The following is a 16,993-nucleotide window of genomic DNA, read 5'->3' on the forward strand; positions in this document are numbered from 1 at the left end:
TTGAATAAAGGGCACCGCAACAGGTCTCAACACTTCATCCATGTATCGCTGACCAGTCAAATTTCCACGAATGATAACCAATGGTGTTGTCACGTGGCCACTAATGCCACTCCATACCATGACACCGCCACCTCCAAATGGTTGAACTTCTCTGACGCAGTTCGGTGCCAGTCGCTAGCCCCTTCGTCGAAAACTCTAACCCTGCCATCGTTCCTGAAGAGACAGGACCGACTTTTATCTGTAAAGAGCACCCTTTCTCAGTCGCGTCGCTGCCAGCGACGCACAGTTCGTGCCCATCGCAGTCTGCGGTCACGGTGTTGACAGGTCAAGGTCATTCCACGGAAGGGTCGGTAGGCTCGTATCCCGGCTACATGAAGTCGCCGAAAGACAGTTCGCCTGCTGATGGCATGCCCTAGTGCCGTCGCCGCCGTTGAAGTATCCGTCACGAATCTGTTCCGGAAGTGAATCTGTCGGATGTAGCGGTCTTCGGCTGGTGTTGTCACTCTCGGTCTTCCCGATCTTGGTCGGTCTTGAGTCTGTCCTGTCTGCCGGTAGCGGTTTAGCAACTTGCTGATGGTGGCCTGGCTGCAGTTGAACGTTCTTGCCAGGTGACGTTGAGAGGCCCCCTCATTCGCCATACCAATTGCTCTGTCTCGTTGCGCCTGTGTAAGTCCTGGCATATTGTTGATGGGTTTTTGCTATCTGTACGCTTGCTCTGTCCGACGTCGGTATTTATGATACAACCATGCACGCACATTTCGACCAATGTCCCGAAGACATGCTTTTCACGTTTTGCAAAATGCATGATTTGGAAAGCTGCGTTCGGGAAGCTGTGTTGTTCTAGGGAAAATTTGCATTTGGGCGAATATTTTCAACGTGGGATCAAATCTGTTTCCATCTTTGTGTTTTTTATACAACTACATGTAACTTAAAAGTGATAACTTTCTTTTGCCCGGTAGTTTATACAAATATTCCTTTACAACTCTGAATTGAAAACACCTTTTCTCTGCAGGTCTATATCCTTGTCGGATATTTCGACCACCACAAGCAGCGTGTCTCCGCTGGCGTAAGGAACTACAATCTACTGTTACCCATCCTACACCCACATGACTCCGCTAGGGTAAAGAGCTACATTCCCTATTACCCTTCTCTACTGTGATCTCTACTGCTGTTACATGACTCCACTGGGGTAAGTAGCTATATTCCCTGTTACCCTCCTCCACTGTGAGGAGCTGTAATCCCAGTCACAAGTCACCTCAAGCGTAAGGAACTGAAACCTTGTTACCCCTATCCCAAATCTACATGACATATACATGTTAGCTTGCAAGAAGCCACAGTACTCACCAATCCACTCCGTCACGACGTGTGCACTATCGGAAAAACAGTAAATGTGCATAGCATATAATAATGTCAAATAAAAGATATTAGAAACGTTGAAGAAATAACCCTAAATAGCCATGTAGGAAAACACGTGAAATATCACAAATAGCGCCTGGCACGTGCACTTTGTGAACAATGAACCTGCTTACACTGTCCATGCTTTCGGACAAGTTCTCAGACCTGATAATGACAACTGAAGAATGCTTGATGACTTTCTAACCTCTGAATGTTGTGGAAAACACGTTAATTACAACCTGCCCCACGTCTCCGCTTTGTAAGTAACGCTATTACCCACCCTCTCCGTCACGATATGTAGTTATGTCTCCAGTTGCCCGTCTCCACTTTGTAAGTAACGTCTCTACCCACCCTCTCCGTCACGATATGTAGTTATGTCTCCTGTCGCCCGTCTCCACTTTGTAAGTAACGTCTCTACCCACCCTCTCCGTCACGATATGTAGTTATGTCTCCAGTTGCCTGTCTCCACTTTGTAAGTAACGCTATTACCCACCCTCTCCGTCACGATATGTAGTTATGTCTCCAGTTGCCCGTCTCCACTTTGTAAGTAACGCTTTTACCCACCCTCTCCGTCACGATATGTAGTTATGTCTCCTGTCGCCCTTCTCCACTTTGTAAGTAACGCTATTACCCACCCTCTCCGTCACGATATGTAGTTATGTCTCCAGTTGCCCGTCTCCACTTTGTAAGTAACGTCTCTACCCACCCTCTCCGTCACGATATGTAGTTATGTCTCCTGTCGCCCGTCTCCACTTTGTAAGTAACGTCTCTACCCACCCTCTCCGTCACGATATGTAGTTATGTCTCCAGTTGCCTGTCTCCACTTTGTAAGTAACGCTTTTACCCACCCTCTCCGTCACGATATGTAGTTATGTCTCCTGTCGCCCGTCTCCACTTTGTAAGTAACGTCTCTACCCACCCTCTCCGTCACGATATATAGTTATGTCTCCAGTTGCCTGTCTCCACTTTGTAAGTAACGCTTTTACCCACCCTCTCCGTCACGATATGTAGTTATGTCTCCAGTTGCCCGTCTCCACTTTGTAAGTAACGCTTTTACCCACCCTCTCCGTCACGATATGTAGTTATGTCTCCTGTCGCCCTTCTCCACTTTGTAAGTAACGCTTTTACCCACCCTCTCCGTCACGATATGTAGTTATGTCTCCAGTTGCCTGTCTCCACTTTGTAAGTAACGCTTTTACCCACCCTCTCCGTCACGATATGTAGTTATGTCTCCAGTTGCCCGTCTCCACTTTGTAAGTAACGCTTTTACCCACCCTCTCCCTCACGATATGTAGTTATGTCTCCTGTCGCCCTTCTCCACTTTGTAAGTAACGCTTTTACCCACCCTTTCCGTCACGATATGTAGTTATGTCTCCAGTTGCCTGTCTCCACTTTGTAAGTAACGCTTTTACCCACCCTCTCCCTCACGATATGTAGTTATGTCTCCTGTCCCCCTTCTCCACTTTGTATGTAACGCTTTTACCCACCCTCTCCGTCACGATATGTAGTTATGTCTCCAGTTGCCCTTCTCCACTTTGTAAGTAACGCTTTTACCCACCCTCTCCGTCACGATATATAGTTATGTCTCCAGTTGCCCGTCTCCACTTTGTAAGTAACGCTTTTACCCACCCTCTCCCTCACGATATGTAGTTATGTCTCCTGTCGCCCTTCTCCACTTTGTAAGTAACGCTTTTACCCACCCTCTCCGTCACGATATGTAGTTATGTCTCCAGTTGCCTGTCTCCACTTTGCAAGTAACGCTTTTACCCACCCTCTCCGTCACGATATGTAGTTATGTCTCCAGTTGCCCTTCTCCACTTTGTATGTAAAGCTTTTACCCACCCTCTCCCTCACGATATGTAGTTATGTCTCCTGTCGCCCTTCTCCACTTTGTAAGTAACGCTTTTACCCACCCTCTCCGTCACGATATGTAGTTATGTCTCCTGTCGCCCTTCTCCACTTTGTATGTAACGCTTTTACCCACCCTCTCCGTCACGATATGTAGTTATGTCTCCAGTTGCCTGTCTCCACTTTGTAAGTAACGCTTTTACCCACCCTCTCCCTCACGATATGTAGTTATGTCTCCTGTCGCCCGTCTCCACTTTGTAAGTAACGTCTCTACCCACCCTCTCCGTCACGATATATAGTTATGTCTCCAGTTGCCTGTCTCCACTTTGTAAGTAACGCTTTTACCCACCCTCTCCGTCACGATATGTAGTTATGTCTCTAGTTGCCCGTCTCCACTTTGTAAGTAACGCTTTTACCCACCCTCTCCGTCACGATATGTAGTTATGTCTCCTGTCGCCCTTCTCCACTTTGTAAGTAACGCTTTTACCCACCCTCTCCGTCACGATATGTAGTTATGTCTCCAGTTGCCTGTCTCCACTTTGTAAGTAACGCTTTTACCCACCCTCTCCGTCACGATATGTAGTTATGTCTCCAGTTGCCTGTCTCCACTTTGTAAGTAACGCTTTTACCCACCCTCTCCCTCACGATATGTAGTTATGTCTCCTGTCGCCCTTCTCCACTTTGTAAGTAACGCTTTTACCCACCCTTTCCGTCACGATATGTAGTTATGTCTCCAGTTGCCTGTCTCCACTTTGTAAGTAACGCTTTTACCCACCCTCTCCCTCACGATATGTAGTTATGTCTCCTGTCCCCCTTCTCCACTTTGTATGTAACGCTTTTACCCACCCTCTCCGTCACGATATGTAGTTATGTCTCCAGTTGCCCGTCTCCACTTTGTAAGTAACGCTTTTACCCACCCTCTCCGTCACGATATATAGTTATGTCTCCAGTTGCCCGTCTCCACTTTGTAAGTAACGCTTTTACCCACCCTCTCCCTCACGATATGTAGTTATGTCTCCTGTCGCCCTTCTCCACTTTGTAAGTAACGCTTTTACCCACCCTCTCCGTCACGATATGTAGTTATGTCTCCAGTTGCCTGTCTCCACTTTGCCAAGTAACGCTTTTACCCACCCTCTCCGTCACGATATGTAGTTATGTCTCCAGTTGCCCTTCTCCACTTTGTATGTAAAGCTTTTACCCACCCTCTCCCTCACGATATGTAGTTATGTCTCCTGTCGCCCTTCTCCACTTTGTAAGTAACGCTTTTACCCACCCTCTCCGTCACGATATGTAGTTATGTCTCCTGTCGCCCTTCTCCACTTTGTATGTAACGCTTTTACCCACCCTCTCCGTCACGATATGTAGTTATGTCTCCAGTTGCCTGTCTCCACTTTGTAAGTAACGCTTTTACCCACCCTCTCCCTCACGATATGTAGTTATGTCTCCTGTCCCCCTTCTTCACTTTGTATGTAACGCTTTTACCCACCCTCTCCGTCACGATATGTAGTTATGTCTCCAGTTGCCTGTCTCCACTTTGTAAGTAACGCTTTTACCCACCCTCTCCCTCACGATATGTAGTTATGTCTCCAGTTGCCCGTCTCCACTTTGTAAGTAACGCTTTTACCCACCCTCTCCGTCACGATATGTAGTTATGTCTCCTGTCGCCCGTCTCCACTTTGTAAGCATCGTCTCTACCCACCCTCTCCGTCACGATATGTAGTTATGTCTCCTGTCGCCCGTCTCCACTTTGTAAGCAACGTCTCTACCCACCCTCTCCGTCACGATATGTAGTTATGTCTCCTGTCGTCCGTCTCCACTTTGTAAGTAACGTCTCTACCCACCCTCTCCGTCACGATATGTAGTTATGTCTCCTGTCGCCCGTCTCCACTTTGTAAGTATCGCTTTTACCCACCCTCTCCCTCACGATATGTAGTTATGTCTCCTGTCGCCCGTCTCCACTTTGTAAGTAACGCTTTTACCCACCCTCTCCGTCACGATATGTAGTTATGTCTCCTGTTGCCCTTCTCCACTTTGTAAGTAACGCTTTTACCCACCCTCTCCGTCACGATATGTAGTTATGTCTCCAGTTGCCTGTCTCCACTTTGTAAGTAACGCTTTTACCCACCCTCTCCGTCACGATATGTAGTTATGTCTCCTGTCGCCCGTCTCCACTTTGTAAGTAACGCTTTTACCCACCCTCTCCCTCACGATATGTAGTTATGTCTCCTGTCGCCCGTCTCCACTTTGTAAGTAACGCTTTTACCCACCCTCTCCGTCACGATATGTAGTTATATCTCCTGTTGCCCGTCTCCACTTTGTAAGTAACGCTTTTACCCTCCCTCTCCGTCACGATATGTAGTTATGTCTCCAGTTGCCCGTCTCCACTTTGTAAGTAACGCTTTTACCCACCCTCTCCCTCACGATATGTAGTTATGTCTCCAGTTGCCCGTCTCCACTTTGTATGTAACGCTTTTACCCACCCTCTCCCTCACGATATGTAGTTATGTCTCCTGTCGCCCTTCTCCACTTTGTAAGTAACGCTTTTACCCACCCTCTCCCTCACGATATGTAGTTATGTCTCCAGTTGCCTGTCTCCACTTTGCAAGTAACGCTTTTACCCATCCTCTCCGTCACGATATGTAGTTATGTCTCCAGTTGCCCTTCTCCACTTTGTATGTAAAGCTTTTACCCACCCTCTCCGTCACGATATGTAGTTATGTCTCCAGTTGCCTGTCTCCACTTTGTAAGTAACGCTTTTACCCACCCTCTCCGTCACGATATGTAGTTATGTCTCCAGTTGCCTGTCTCCACTTTGTAAGTAACGCTTTTACCCACCCTCTCCGTCACGATATGTAGTTATGTCTCCAGTTGCCTGTCTCCACTTTGTAAGTAACGCTTTTACCCACCCTCTCCCTCACGATATGTAGTTATGTCTCCTGTCGCCCGTCTCCACTTTGTAAGTATCGCTTTTACCCACCCTCTCCGTCACGATATGTAGTTATGTCTCCACTTGCCCGTCTCCACTTTGTAAGTAACGCTTTTACCCACCCTCTCCGTCACGATATGTAATTATGTCTCCTGTTGCCCGTCTCCATTTTGTAAGTAACACTATTGCCCCTTCTCTCCGTCACGATATGTAGTTATGTCCCCTGTCATATGCTCGTGTAAACAGGCATGACCGATCTAGATAAACTATCGACAACCTGTAGCTGACTCAGTTGTTCAACTAGCGATACATTACTTCCTGTTCCCTGTTCTGCTAATATGACTGTTCCATCAGCGTTGTTAAAGTTAGTGTTTGGATGTTTTTCAGGCACCTCACACTTACTGTTACAGCTAAAGGTAAGTTTAACAAGTGCTTTCCTTGTAGTGATTTGGATTTGCTGTTGCACAAATATGTGAATGACATGTATGAAGGACAATAACCACACTGTGATCTTGACATGCATATCAGTTGCCGGCATATTCTAGTCCCGGAAAGGATCATGAGACAGCCCAATATTTAAAGCGGTGTCATATGCAGTTCGATTCTAATAATGCAATACCTATCTTGGAATGCAAGTTCGAGACAAACTCCAGAATGTCCAGATTCAAGACAAACTTCGGGTCGAGTATAAATCTTGCTTAAAGAAATCTAGAACACAGAGCTAAATGCTCGTAACAAGGTCAAAGCCGCCAATACCTTTGCTGTGCCAGCATTTTCCTATTCATTTGGAGTAGTTTACTGGACAAAATGATATCCGGTGTCTTGACTGCCTGACCAGAAGGACCATATCTTATAAGAGAGGACACCATCCTCGTTCCCCTCTTATTCGTTTATATATACCAATCAATTCTGGGGGTTTGGGTTTGACTAATCTGGAGACTCTTCATGACAAAACGTTTGTTATGTTCTTTTGCACATATTCATTTATTGGATTATCCTCTGGTGATGCATGTCAAGACTTACGATGTAAGCAAGTAATTCCACAGCCACTCTTAGCGTGCCAAAGTTGTTGGACACAATCCGATATTTGAGGTTGATTTTGTTGATGGCAATGTACTGCTGGATCGTACAGTTGGCTGAATGTGATTCTAAATGAATATATTTCCATGAAATGTAGATTATACAATTAATTTACAGTGGATGCCCATCCTTGGCACAAACAGTATGTCTTAAAAGACATGATGGCATGGCTTGCTGCTTTTACAGTCGTCTCCGCCAAGCCAGTCTCTTTGACTGCGAGACCCATCCATGGAACGACCCTGCACGTGTCCAGGGCGTCAAGGAAAATGATGCTTTTAAACTTCTATGGAATAGACCCATATACAACCCGACCCGACCCATATACAACCCATATACAACTAGGCAGCGTTTCCTGGGAGAAGTCACATTCGCTGTCGAGGCTGCGTGTAGAGGGTGCAAAGGCCCTGAGCTGATGATGAGCCCCACCAGCCTGACGGTGTCATTATCTCCCGGACCTCTGCTGCATATTATCTTTTATCTAAATAAATTTAATAATAATGCTATTTTTTGCGCCTAGAATCCAACTCGAAGCTGTTATCTGGCGCTACATTATTACCCTGACGGAACTGTGCATTCAAAGCTGCTACTATGCGCTAAACGCGAGCGGATAGGTCCATACATTCGCTTCGGAGGGACCCATTTTAAACAGCTTGGTGGATTGAGTACAACGTGGACGATGTGCCGTGCCCAGGGACACAACACAGTATGAGACCCAGGTCACAAACCTTTGGTGTCTCCACTGGGATTCGAACCCGGGACTTTGGCGTGAGAGGCCAGCATGCTAACCTCTACGTCACTGTGCTTACACCTGGACCTTAGTGAAATATGACGTGTGCTATTGACGTAGTCATGCTAACACAATGTCCTTTTATTCTTCCCAGCCACACATTCAGTTATACGTGAGGATCCACATTGCCCATAGATATCTCACAAGCCTCACAGTTAGACTTATCTCTATAACAGATACTGCAACCTCCTTGGATAAACCAGTGATAATGGGTTACAGAGTGGACATATCAAGTAACAAGGTGGTAGGTTGTGAACGACAGTACAATGAACCACGTGTGTAACTGTGGTTTGGTCAAGATAACTTGCGGCACATTTTAGTCGAAATGCGCACTACTACGAGCCAGCTAAAATTTGGGGTCCCTTTGTCAAGTGTTAAAAAATTGTTAATTCCAAATGGGGAATATTTTGTAACAAACCTGCTGGCGGAATATCGGCTGTGCGGAAGATAATCATCACCAAGAAAATCTCCTCGATAGCTCAAAACAATGTTTATATTTTTTTTGGCCTGTTAATGAATAATTGTATGTCTGTATCCCACCGTACGCATTAACATAATGAACGTGTCCAGCATATTAACATCCAAGCACTCGTTGGCAGGTTTCCTCCACGCTATTCATCACATTCATGAGTCAGCTTCACTTGGGACCTGTCCATGTGTAAAGAGTCCCTAGAGATTCTATGCCTGCTGGAGGATCGTCGTCTCATTCGTCACATCAAGCAGGCACCTTAATGTCGCAGTCCAGCATGGACGCATCTCCCGACATGTTCCATCGAAGCTATATAGAGAATCCGCTCCGTGACTGCAGTAAGTTAGCATCTCATAGCTTCACTGTTGTCAGCTACAACATCCTCGCCGAGTGTCACAGGAGGCTGGGTGACTACCATCAGTACACAGAGAAGAGATTCCTCACTCAGGAATTCCGCCATCAGCTACTACTACAGGAGCTCCTCTATCTGAATGCTGATGTCGTCTGCTTGCAAGAGGTCAGCCCCAGCTACTACAAGACCCATCTACATCCAGCTCTGCTAAAGTAAGTAGGTGTTTGGGATCACCAATAGAAATCTCTTTGTAAGAGATGCTGTTTATCAAACAGTCGTACCACGCTCTTTGAAATAGTAGAAGAAACACGCGTGATTGTACCTCATTTGGTGTGCAATGCCTCAATCAAAGACTGGAGGATATTGGATATTGCAGGGCATGAAATGAAGGATGTCGTTCGGACGGATGAAGTCATCCTTCTTATGATACAACCTTGTCGAGAGTGTTTTAAGTCGCTCTAAATATTTAGGCGTAATGCTATGAAAAATATAGTTAGGTCTCCCGTTTTCATACTTCATTTGAGTATAAGAATACTTATGACTTTTTAAAATGAGGTTAGACACCATTTCACAAAACAAATTGATTGTTTGTTTTGTCATTGTCCAAATATTTGAATTAAGCTAGGTGACTGGGTGTATATGCGTTCTACACAGTACACAATTTGTTCAGTAAAATATCGCAGTTTGACACATATCGGTATCCTGTTTGATGTGTGAAATGTATACCAGGCCATACGTGTTGTGAATATCGTAGCTTCACGTAAATGTGGGCCTGTAATAAACAAGGATATATGTCATGTAACGATCAAAGAAACCGAGGGAGTAGGATGTGTGAAGCAGTTCCACTGATATTGATTTTAAGGGCCAGTAGTGTAACATTCCAGTTAACAGAATATCTAATACAATTGGATACACAAGTTTTGATACTGACCTCGCGTCTGTTGCAGCAGGCATTTACATAATTTCTGGAAGATCAAAGCTGATCGTGGTCTGTAAGCAGTTTTTTTGTAGGCACCGAGTTGATAGCGTTCTGTAGACAGTGTTTAAGACACAGAGCTAATAGTGTTCTCCAGGCAGTGTTTAGGACACAGAGCCTATTACAGTCTGTAGACAGTGTTTAAGACAGAGCAGATAACAGTCTGTAGGTAGTGTTTAAGACACGGAGCTGATAACAGTCTGTAGACAGTATTTAAGACACAGAGCAGATAACAGTCTGTTGGTCGTGTTTAAGACAACATTCTGTAGACAATGTGTAAGGCACGAAGCTGATAGCGGTCTGTACAAGTGTTTAAGGCCCAAAGCTGATAACGGTCTGTAGATAGTGTTTAAAGCTGAAAGCTGATAGCCTCCTGTAGGCAGTGTTTAAGGCTCAAGGCCGATAGCGTTCTGTAGACAACGTCTTAGGAACATAGTTGATGGCGGTCTGTAGACAGTGTTTAAGGTTTTAGGATGGTCCTGGTCTGTAGGCAGTGTTTAAGGCACAGCGCTGACGGTGGTCTGCAGACAGTGTTTAGGGCTCAAGGCTGGTACTGGTCTCTAGACGGTATTAGGCAAGTTGGGCACTAGGGACTGTGAGTTGTCAAGGGTCTGATTGTCTTGAATCTGTTCCAGGCACGGATACGAAGGTGTCTTTATCAAGAGGACACAAGACTTCTTCGACGAAGGGGAGGCAACATTTTTCAGGACTGACAGATTTTCTCTTGAATGCCACAAAGGACTCCCCCTGATGGCAAGTTTGATAACGGCAAGTTATATATGTTATCTTTGCAGTGGTTCAAATCAGTAAAATCATGATCACTAATGTGACAAGTTGCACTGCCTGAAGCACTATTATTGTTAGATATAATCCGTACTAATTAATGTTCTTTGGTTAATTGATGCTCTGCGTCCCAGGTCCCTTGTTACATATAAACATATCCTGCATTAGATTCAATTGATTTCCTTATATCCACATGGGAATGTTGACATCCGATTAGGTCAAGAGATGCTGATAAAATACTAAGTCGGAAAATATATTTGTATGCGGAAGAATAATTAAAAACAGGGGCATTTTATGTATGTGTCACGTGAAGCTAACATTTCTAGCCATTTTTTCCTATCAAATCTCATTTTATTGCAAGCATATTTATAAACATGGCTGTTTAGAACTTGTCGGCAAGATAAATTAGTAATAGCAGTAACGTCTCCGCAAGATACATTCGTGAAAACAGTAACACTCGGCAGGTGTTAGTTAATGCGTTCATCTAATGACCCGTGAAGGTCCAGGTTAAAATACTGGTCTTCCATGCTAGTCGTAAGTGGCGACTAACGGGATCGGGTGTTTAGGCTCGCTGCCTTGGTTGACACATACCATCGGTTTCCATTTGCACAGATCAATGCTCATGCAGCAATTATCTGGTCCAGACTCGATTATTTACAGACCGCCCTGCATTTACATGTGATTCACAGGTGTGTAAATCTGGCCATTGTTTTCACGTGTTACACTTGTAACATGTGTAAGGGTCATGATTGGATGATATGCATTTCAATACTTTTGATATCTCGTATGACCAGCGATAGGTTTGTCATATATTTTGTAACACTCGTAAGTCGTTGGTAATGGGTAAATAGAGTGTTACAAGAGCATCACCCTTCTTCAACATGTAGTTCAATAACTGTCACATCGGAGTGATACACACGACTGAACACCACTATTCCGTTCTCAATGTGTTCTTGCCATACAAAAGGGTAAGTGTGTGTGTGTGTGTGTGTGTGTGTGTGTGTGTGTGCGTGCGCGTGTGTGTGTATGTGTGTGCGTGCGTGTGTGTGTGTGTGTGTGTGTGTTGGGTGGGGGAGACTGGGAGAGGGTGTTGGATGGGGTAACGGTTTAGACATAAGGTGGCGTTGTCGATGTTAGGGTACTGATAGTCCTTCCTTATCAGTAGGTAATATCGTTAATTATATTTTTTTTGCAATAGAAATTACATTTCATAACTGACCTTAGCCACACTTATATATGAGGAGACACTGCATATTCAATAAAACACTGACAGTGCACACTTGTATGCGTTATCCGGCTGATCATAGCTGCACAGGTTTCATTATCTATACTTTCAAAAAAAGAAAAGATGATTAGAATGCATAAATGATTCCCGGTGTAAATTATCGCGGTGAATGTGATGACCTCTTTTTGATTCGGAATACAGGTATTATCCCGTACGCACGTTTTCTCAAGCTTTCTGTTACCCGACCGAACATTTTGTTCACCTAATTTGATTTGATCTCTTGGGTAGATTAAAAAACATTTCTAGTGATTGCAATTAGTTCATGACCTTAGATAACTATTGAATATCGATAATTATTGAAAGCTACTACCCGACAGCATTTCTGTTGCTCATGTTTTTGGTCCTGTGAAATTACTGTAAAGAGATGAAACCATAAAACGATGCAAAAGTCACTGACCCAGGTAAAAGACTCTTCAATGTCTGGCCACTTGTACAGAAGGTGAAAGCCATGGAACAGGACACGCTTCTCAGGGACGCCGTTGAGAAATACTTGGATCGGGCCGACGTCGTCAGTATCTGCACGTTTCGCTGCAAGAACACCGGCAACAGGCTGACTGTAGGCAATATACACGTCACATGGGATGACCTGAGATGCCAAGACGTCCAGGCGTTACAGGTTAGCTATCGTTGTTTGAATCTAAAACTGCTCGTTCATTGATAGAAGTCGGGAAAATAGTAGGGCAACTTCATTCTTATTTTTGTTCGATTGAAAAATGTGGGCGGCCAGGGTCTTTTGTACGATATTTGTCCATTTTGTTTATATTAAAAAAATAGAAAAACCCAAACAAACATACAAAATACCCATAAAAAAACCAAAACATGATTAAGTCATCACTCTTATTTATCATAAATTGGGCGTATTTTATCGGAGATTAAGGAAAAGGGCGAGTGGTGACGAATGGTTATGAACGCGTCACTATGTATCTTAAAAATTAATTAAATTATTTTGCGAACTGAATATTCGTGTAAGCTTGGTGCCATACCCCTGAATTTTCAAAAAAGAATACTCTACAACTATTAAGAACGGCCCAAAAGGTCAGATTAAAATATCCACAGAGATGTGAAACATAAGCCTATGGTCAAAGTTTACAAATAGTTATTATGTAAACAAACAAATGTGCATGTATTTGAATCTCTCATCGGCGATAGTATCATTCTAATTTCAAACTTCACATTTGACAGCTTTTCAGTGTGATTTCCCTATCAGACAGTAGTAAGACCCACTTGGGGTGATCATTATCTGATTTCAGATAACCTCTGCAGTGAAACATGTCATCTTGCAGGCTGGAGGAGATGCGTTTCCACACGTTATCTGTGGAGATTTCAACTCTTTTCCAACAAGTGCTAACTATCAGTTGATGTGTGATGGCTTCCTGTCAGACTCCAGCAAGGAATTCTTTATGTCAATTCTAAACATCAAAAGTTCCAGAGGACCCGTGAGTTACGGAATGTCCATTTATATTAACAAATCATTGTATGTGCTCAGGCTGCGCTGTTAGGTAGTCACAAATAAGGAGTAATGTCATATATCCATGCCTTCATGTACTTCCCCCATAAGTCCAGTGGGACGCTTAATATATCTGCGGAAAAAAGATAGTAAAAGTAATTATGACAAAAGACCACTGTCATTAATAGTTTCGTGTCAGCGAGTACATATTCCATTTGCAGCAATGTACAATGCTCTCCATGTGGTTACCATTTGTTTCAGAGGACTTTGATCAACTATCTCCTGGAGGAATTCAAACACACATCATCAAACATATCAAGTGCCTACAAAACCTGTCTGGTAAAAATTCATTATGTCCTAGTACTGTTCACACGAAGCTGCAGGGATCGTGTCTGACTAAATATCACACACAGATCCTGCTGGCAGTAACATATCTTAGGAGGCCTGCTTGTCCCCTTGTCGAAGGTGTTATCGTTAACTATTTAATGTCGCGCACGCTGAACGTGTCATAAATTGTTGATCGTGGTTTTGAATCTTTAACTATATCCAAGGTCATAATCCATTGTTGGATAAACGTACATTTGTGCGTATGGAATTGTACAAGGGGGTAACCACCGATGACTTTGAACGCTTTCTACTCGCATTCCCGCCATTTACTTGCCAACAATAACATGTCTGAAACACTGTCCATAGTGGCATTTAACCTGATATATATGCCATGGTCAGTGTGTTACCACTCCTGTAACAGCGACAAGAGCCTGAGATCACATGCCGTGACTACACCTTCGTCGGCTGCTTGGACTACATCTTCTACGGCAGGGAGGGACTGGGTGTGGCAGACGTCCTTGGGATAGTAGACAAGTCGGTTATTGACAACAACGGTGGGCTTCCGAACAAGGACTTTCCCTCGGACCACTTATCTCTGAAGTCAACTCTCTACTTTAAATAGGTAACAGTGTAAATAAACCAGGGCTAGATTTTCGAAGCTCTCTTAGTGCTGAGATAGTCGTAAGTGCCATATATTAACATTAACTTACAACTATCTTAGCGCTAAGAGAGTTTCGAAAACCTAGACACAGGCCTTTTTGTTCCAAGGTCAGTGCTGAACGCATACGTTAACAGTACGTGTTTATTCAACCCAATAGTATCATGTGCGCACATAGTATGTACTAACAAACATGACCCAGTTGAAATATTGTATCCCATTTTTATCCTGTTTTGTGAAACAATTCTTAATGAAGGTGAAATTTTTTACCCAAGAACCAGTTAGTTAGTATTTTATTATTTCCTGTTGGTATAGTGGACACTGAATCCCTTTATTAATATCATGGAACCTCAATGTATTAAGACGAATGTCCAGGACTAGCAAAATCAATATGTACACCATATTCCATGGCAAATGCAAGGAAATGGTGAATGTATTTTTAGAAACTTTGTGTGGGACATCTGTCCGTTTGATAACAATGTGAAATACAGTCAAGTCTCGTTAATCCCACACCATCCGTTGAGTAGCAAATTGTAGGATTAACGTGGATGTCGGACTAAATAACTGAGAGTAAAGTACATGTACGTTTATTCAATTTGTTACGAACAAAAGCGTCGGATAAAGCTGATTGTCGGATTAACGAAACTTGACTTTACTGAAATTACATAATCTTGTGTTGGTCTTGTCTTTAAACCAATGTGCAATCCTTTATTACCTTTATCAGGGTAGTAAAATCATGTACATCCTTTCAAAACACCGTGTGAATAATAGTATCATTATTCCGATTTCAGATACAGAGGGACTGAGTGCAGTGTTGGTCGAAGAATACTCATCTTCACCGTTCATCTACATGATACCTGTTCTGAGACAGTACAAACAGGAATGGTTCAGTGCCATTAAAGAACTGCATTTGCTATGTAGCAACGCAGTGCGATTCTTCCAGTTCACTTGGAGTCAGTACTCTTGGTTCATGAGTACATAACCTGAATGTTGGAAAAGAGGAGGTCATCATGGCATATGCCAGAAAAACAGATTTATAATGGAATAAATGTCACTGACATTGAAACTGACCCATGTCTGTGAACAATACCACGCTACTGTAGCTCACCTTGGTGTGTAGTCAACAGTTTAAAGATACTTAAAGCCACAGTGCATTCATTTGGATTCCATACATGTATAATTTCGGCTGAAAGATGGATGGAAGTGGAGGCCAAACCTGTATTCATGCTAAATTCATAAAATGTGAAACGCCGAAATTTGGTGGTTCACACCATCAGAAAATGTAAAACAGAACACTACTACTTCATGTAAATATTTCTATGTTGTGATCTACAAATAATAGCGGGTTACTGTGTGGATGTTATTATGATGTTTTATCTTACTTCACACATAAATGTCGCTTACAAACGAGGTGCATTTCAGTGCAACTCAACTCATTCGGTACTTCCTGGTAGTAACTCTCTATCTCGAATAACATTGACTTACGTATGAGGTACGGAAATAACCGGTGTTTTGCGAATGCAAATCGAGGGCAGGGAGAACTCTTCCTGTAAGCTGAATCTCGCAATGGCTACAAAAAGATTTGTATCCGAGCTTCAAACAATTCAAAATTAACATTCCTTCAAATGTGTGTGCATGTACAGTTCAGAAAATGTATAAATCATACTTACAAAGTTTATTACATCGCTGTTTATTAACCTGTTCATATGAAAGTGCAATAGTAGTCGCAGCGTATTGAATATTGTACATTACAGGAACTAAAGCACACGTTGCAGTTATGGCTGCGTGTGATAATCTAACACATGTGTAAAGGAGAAGTGAAGTGGTGCCACTTCATGGACTGACAGTTTGACTCCGGATCGTAATGATGAATCCATGTTTCATCCCCTGTTACTAATCTGCTTTTAAAAGTTTCAGAATCATGCTCCATCAATTCCAAATTTTCCTCTGAAATATCACTTCTCTTTTGCTTCAAATCAACATTACTTTGTTCATGCCCAAATGATCATGGATAATAGTTTGAATGGACCCATGGCTTCGGACCGTTTATCGTTCAACTTCAGCAATACTCACAATATCGCCTGTAAGAATACATTTCTTCACAGCTTCTGTTTCTTCATTAATGGCTGTAGACGGCCGTCCACACCGTGGGTCATCATCCAGACCTGTCCTGCCAGACTTGAATAAAGCAGCCCATCTCTTAACTATGGAGCAGGAAGGAGAACCATCCCCATACGTACAACATACGTGAATGCACTTCTGATGACTGAATGTCCTCCAGTGTCAAAACTTACAACAGCACGTTGTTCCATCTCTCACGTTAAATCAGATATGTATGCCCCAGTAAGCCTCAAGGACCTGATACACATCATTGACATTGATAATCGTTAACTAAATACTTATTGATTACCTTTTATTATCGTAGTAATAACTTTGAGAAAAAACTCCAAAGAAAGTCTTCAAGAAATCTTGTGGTTACATGTTGGTAAAACCTACCTTTGTGTATTGTGTAAACGAAAGCTTTATTCTGTCACAAAGCTTTTACGTAATACTGTCAATGACACTGTTTACATATCAATAATCATTCATTATTTATTGTCAGTTATATTTCCGATTATATACCAGGCACAGAAAGAAACAGTGAATACAAAAATTGAAAA

General features: G+C 43.1%; 2 protein-coding genes across 4 annotated transcripts in view; one reads left to right on the forward strand and one right to left on the reverse strand.

Moving 5' to 3' along the window:
* LOC137286322 (uncharacterized) overlaps positions 1 to 16,993 on the forward strand; it is a 53,126-nt gene extending 36,133 nt beyond the window's left edge. For 2 of the 3 annotated variants that reach the window (XM_067818109.1, XM_067818108.1), the window contains exons 2-10: positions 1,013 to 1,189; positions 6,557 to 6,585; positions 8,636 to 9,069; positions 10,469 to 10,601; positions 12,338 to 12,517; positions 13,152 to 13,337; positions 13,610 to 13,687; positions 14,097 to 14,297; positions 15,125 to 16,993. In XM_067818109.1, coding sequence (XP_067674210.1) covers positions 8,717 to 9,069; positions 10,469 to 10,601; positions 12,338 to 12,517; positions 13,152 to 13,337; positions 13,610 to 13,687; positions 14,097 to 14,297 — 1,131 coding nt within the window. In that variant the 5' untranslated portion in view covers positions 1,013 to 1,189; positions 6,557 to 6,585; positions 8,636 to 8,716 and the 3' untranslated portion in view covers positions 15,125 to 16,993. Of the gene's footprint in view, positions 1 to 1,012; positions 1,190 to 6,556; positions 6,586 to 8,212; positions 8,281 to 8,635; positions 9,070 to 10,468; positions 10,602 to 12,337; positions 12,518 to 13,151; positions 13,338 to 13,609; positions 13,688 to 14,096; positions 14,298 to 15,124 lie in introns of those variants that run through there. The other variant, XM_067818110.1, reaches the window with a different exon arrangement.
* Positions 258 to 680, reverse strand: LOC137287982 (uncharacterized). Its single transcript, XM_067820347.1, has one exon. The coding sequence runs from the start codon at positions 678 to 680 to the stop codon at positions 258 to 260; it is 423 nt and encodes a 140-aa protein (XP_067676448.1).

This window comes from Haliotis asinina, chromosome 6 (assembly GCF_037392515.1).
Source record: "Haliotis asinina isolate JCU_RB_2024 chromosome 6, JCU_Hal_asi_v2, whole genome shotgun sequence".
Lineage (NCBI taxonomy): Eukaryota > Metazoa > Mollusca > Gastropoda > Lepetellida > Haliotidae > Haliotis > Haliotis asinina.

Coding starts and splice junctions, on each gene's coding strand:
- LOC137287982 (XM_067820347.1), bottom strand. CDS start 680: ATGCCAGGACTTACACAGGCGCAACGAGACAGAGCAATTGGTATGGCG.